Source organism: Elephantulus edwardii, unplaced genomic scaffold, assembly GCF_000299155.1.
Source record: "Elephantulus edwardii isolate Elephantulus edwardi_28Jun2011 unplaced genomic scaffold, EleEdw1.0 scaffold00062, whole genome shotgun sequence".
Lineage (NCBI taxonomy): Eukaryota > Metazoa > Chordata > Mammalia > Macroscelidea > Macroscelididae > Elephantulus > Elephantulus edwardii.
Window position 1 is genome coordinate 2,113,391 of NW_006399812.1, and position 4,314 is coordinate 2,117,704.

Sequence of the window (4,314 nt, forward strand, 5' to 3'; positions counted from 1 at the left end):
AAAAATAATGTATTCAAGTCACTTCTGTTGTTTGCTATAGGCCATAATTAAGTTTTCTGATGTTCTGATATTATTTGGGTATTCCAAAGTAAAAATTCTTTAATGTTCAAGTCCATTGTCTGTTGTCTTACTCTAAAATTTTCAACGTTTGTTCTGATGACTTTGCAAGTTGGCCTGAGAAATACTTCTATGCAGTATAATGCTACAGTGTTTAAGTGATCTGTAGAATTAAAGCTTATTCAAGGTTACATTCACAACTACATACACTCCATACCTCAGAAATGCCAGGGTTACTACATTCTTCTGAAGATTGGGTATTTGTATGTTCATGAGACTGAAGCATTGATCCAGTGTCTGATACAACAGGAGAGGTTAAATTTTGACTTACACTTCTTGAATCTGGAAAAAATACCTCATGTATCACCTATAAAATTGTGAAGGAAAAAGAAAAAGTGTTTGCTAACATATATAACGTGCTTTAAAGACTGAGAATACTAGAAAGTCAAGCAGGTATTCAAAATTGATGACTTCATTTGCTAACCTTTTAAAATTCAAAGTTTTTCAAATCAATGTCAGTTATTTTAAGCATCCCAGGTCAAAATATCTTTTGATGCCAGTCTTATCAATTCTAGAGGATGAGCACTACAACTTCCTTCTGTCTAGTCCTTACATTTCTGCTAGACAAAATCTCTTGAGACATTTGTATAGTTTATAGGGTTTCCCAAATTGAATCTAAGAAGTAATCATCCATAGAACTGACACAGAGAAGACAAGAAGACTGCCTTATTACAAGAAGAATCAGAGTATCTTGCAAAGAACATTAAGGAGAAGAAAAATTAAGGGACATGACAATGGTTCAAGAACAGTGATGAAGGATCAATGATTAGCAAGGTACTTGTCTCTTAGATGATCTTGTCAAATCTCAGAGATGTAACAAAATCCAACTATTTAAAGGAGGCAAAAAGAAATTATTGAAATCCAAAATATTTCCTCTCACTGTTCTTCATAAGACAACTTGAATTGCCTGGAATCCATGACCTCTGTAACAATGCACAACAACATCCCTCAGCAAGGACATCTATCTGTGTCCTCAACAGATACTGGTGGCTAACAGGAATGGTACCCTGTTTTACAGACATGACGAACCTAATACTAGTGGGTTGTTGCGGTTTTTTTTTATGGCAAGATTTCTTTTTAAAATTTATTATTAATTTCAGTGAAAATTTACAGAGACTCTGGATTTCCATTCATTCATTGTTGCACTTTTCTCCCCTCCCAACCCTACCCCCGAATCTAATACTCTTCTGGGCATTATCTCTGATAGAAAATACTGTTCCACTGGACAATCACCCATAGAATGCTGGAGGGAAATGCAACACATCTATAAAAACATCAGACAAAAATCCCCACGGCCTCAACTCAGGTCCTATGCTCTTTTGTCAACACGCTCTTCTTCCTGAGTTTGGACTGAATGACTCACAACATTATGATGAGGATCAAAGGAGGTAAGACGTCTATGGAACGTTCAGGAGGAACAAGGCAGGAAGGCATGGTTAAAACAGTTTACTCAATAATCCTCAGTATTACTTTGAAAAATGGAAATGATGAACAAAACCAATGAGTAAAAACTAAAAGTTTTAATAAACTATGTAAGAAAAAACATTTAACGGTTTATTAAAACTAGTCAGTACTTATTGGGGTGGGGGTAAGAGGCTAAGTAATTTTGCTATTTAAAAGCTAACAGCACCTGTGGTATCAGGCCAGAAAGAAACACATTCAAGATGGGAGCTCTAGAGGTTGTGCCTGCTAAGCCCAAATGCACACAGTTCAAATTCACCAAGTGCTCTGTGGGAGAAAGGTGGTAACTTCACACCATATGATTTACAGTATCTGAAAAAGCTGCTAGAGCAAAGCATAAATGAAACACAGACACTCCTCTGGTACTCCCTGCTTTCATCCAAGATCCATCTAACATTAACTACAATATCCCTAGTACCATGATCCCTTCTAAGCCCAGCCTGCACTTCTGGCAGTTCTCTGTTGATGTGCTGCTCCAATAGTTTTTGGATAATCTTCAGCAGAATCTTGCTTGCATGTGATATCAAAGATAATGTTCGATAATCTCCTCACTCTGTTGGGTCACCATCACAAATAACCAGAACTACATTTGTTTATTTTACACATTAAGAGCATACAATATGAAGTTGGGAACGTGTTATTTAGCATGGACATAAAGACCATAAACTAGAACAAGTACAAAATCATTTAAAGGAAATCATACCTTCTGTACATCTGCCTTCACTGTATCATATTCAGGATTTAATGCAAGACAGTAGAGAAGCTCCTTCAGCATTTCTTTAGTTCTTCCCAATCCAGAAAGAGCTTGTGCTTTTACATGATGTCCCTGGAGTCACCAAAACAGAGGCCATTAAAAGACAGTGTGCTTCCATATCAACAATTCTGAGAAAACCCTTAACTGTCTCTTTTTATTTTACATTATTAAGAATCAACAAACGTCTACGTAGAATTGCTCTAGTTCTATTACGTCTCCCTATCTTGGACATACATTAAACTTCAGTTTCTCATGATTACAATCTGCCTCAACAACAGGATTTCCCTAAAGCAGCTTTAACACGCTAAGTGAGAACCACTAGTTTACCAACATTAAAATAACAATTAAGTACTATATACTATATTTTTGCCTTTAAGGAGTGTACAGTTTTGTGAAGACAGATATGTTCAGAAAGTAGATTACAAAGAGTGATCTAATGCAATGAGAGAAACAAACAAGACACAGTCAAGATCAGTAATTTCCAATAGCCTCAGGGAGGAGTGATAGGGAATGGCAAAGGACACACTGACAAAGAAGATTAATCAGAACTGGCTTTGACAAGCACTGTGGCATTTGGACAAGAACAAACTGGGAGGAGGGTAGAGAGAATAGTGCAACAAGGAATGAATGGAAACCCAAAATCTCTGTAAATGTTTATGAAAATTAATAAAATATAGAAAAAAATTTCCAATAGCCTTTTGTTTTGCAGAAGTACATTTTTTTCACCTCTGAAAATGTCTTTATTTTAATAATACATGAATTCTATTTCCACTGGAGACAGATACTCTTTATTTTGGCCTTTTTTTTCTCTATTACTGAACCTATTCCTGTTTATCTCTGGTTGTTTACTCATATTTAAGAAAGATGAACTAGTTCTTAAAGGTTTCCTCTGCTACTAAATAAGCAAGACTATTTCGTTCACATGCCTCATTTCTGAAAGGGAAGAATTGGTACTTTTCATACTTGGGCCATACTTGAGAGGTTTCATTGTCAGGTTTCTGGAGATCCCTACCAGATGTGTCGGCAGCTAAACTTTCCCTCAGATCATTCATTAAAATTCCTTGGAAGATAGAGCTATGTTGTTCCCCTCCCCTGGTTCTCCGCTTTTGGAGTAGAACTGGCATATCAGACAAACTTTATTAATTCTAGCCTTGGAGTCTTATTCCTTTGGGAATTTCTATTACAACATAAGATCACTTAAATTACAGGTATTCTCAGAACATGATTCCTTCTGCAATTTCCATTGATTTTTTCATCTATTTACATGTCCACCATGGACTGCTAGGGGAACACACAGGTTTGTCCTGGAGAAGGTGAAGCCAAAATGCTCCTTGTAGTCAAGGATTCTGAAGCTTCATCTGACAGTACTCTAGGCATGTTGCAAGGAGGGACTAGTCCTTGGAGAGGGACATCATGTTTGGGAGAGAGGAGAGAGCACAGGAGAGGAAGACCCTCAATGAGATGGATCGATTCTGTGAATGGAGTGGTGGGAATGAGTGTGTTTGAGACAGCGAGGTTGGCACAGGATAGAACGGCATTTAGGGCTCTTGTACGTAGGGTCACCATGAGTCGCAAGCGACTTGATGGCACATAACCACAACAACAACACATGTCCACATTCCAAATATACTCTGAACCCTAATCCTGTATTTCCTATTCTCTTTATTTATGATCTTATTCCTGTTTATAGCTCCCTCCCTCACATTTTGTTGTTGTTGTTATGTGCCGTCGAGTCATTTGTGACTCACAGTGACCCTATGTACAACAGCCCTAAGCCGTGCTCTATCCTGTGCCAATCTCATTGCCCCCGACACACCCATACAGAGTACCCCAGTCACTGAATCAATCCACCTCATAGAGGGTCTTCCCCTCCTGCGCTGTCCCCCTACTCTACCCAGCATGATGCCTCTCTCCAAAGATCTGTCTCTCCTTACAACATGTCCAAAGTACGTCAGACGAAGCCCCAGAATCCTTGCCTCCAA

At 38.1% G+C, this 4,314-nt stretch overlaps 1 protein-coding gene across 1 annotated transcript in view; it reads right to left on the reverse strand.

The window, feature by feature from the left end:
- Nucleotides 1–235: 235 nt before the first annotated feature.
- Nucleotides 236–4,314, reverse strand: part of LONRF2 (LON peptidase N-terminal domain and ring finger 2) — a 17,791-nt gene continuing 13,712 nt past the window's right edge. Inside the window, exons 4-5 of the mRNA XM_006887857.1 lie at nucleotides 2,282–2,404; nucleotides 236–424 (exon numbers count right to left, since the gene is read on the reverse strand). Coding sequence (XP_006887919.1) covers nucleotides 236–424; nucleotides 2,282–2,404 — 312 coding nt within the window. The remainder of the gene's footprint in view (nucleotides 425–2,281; nucleotides 2,405–4,314) is intronic.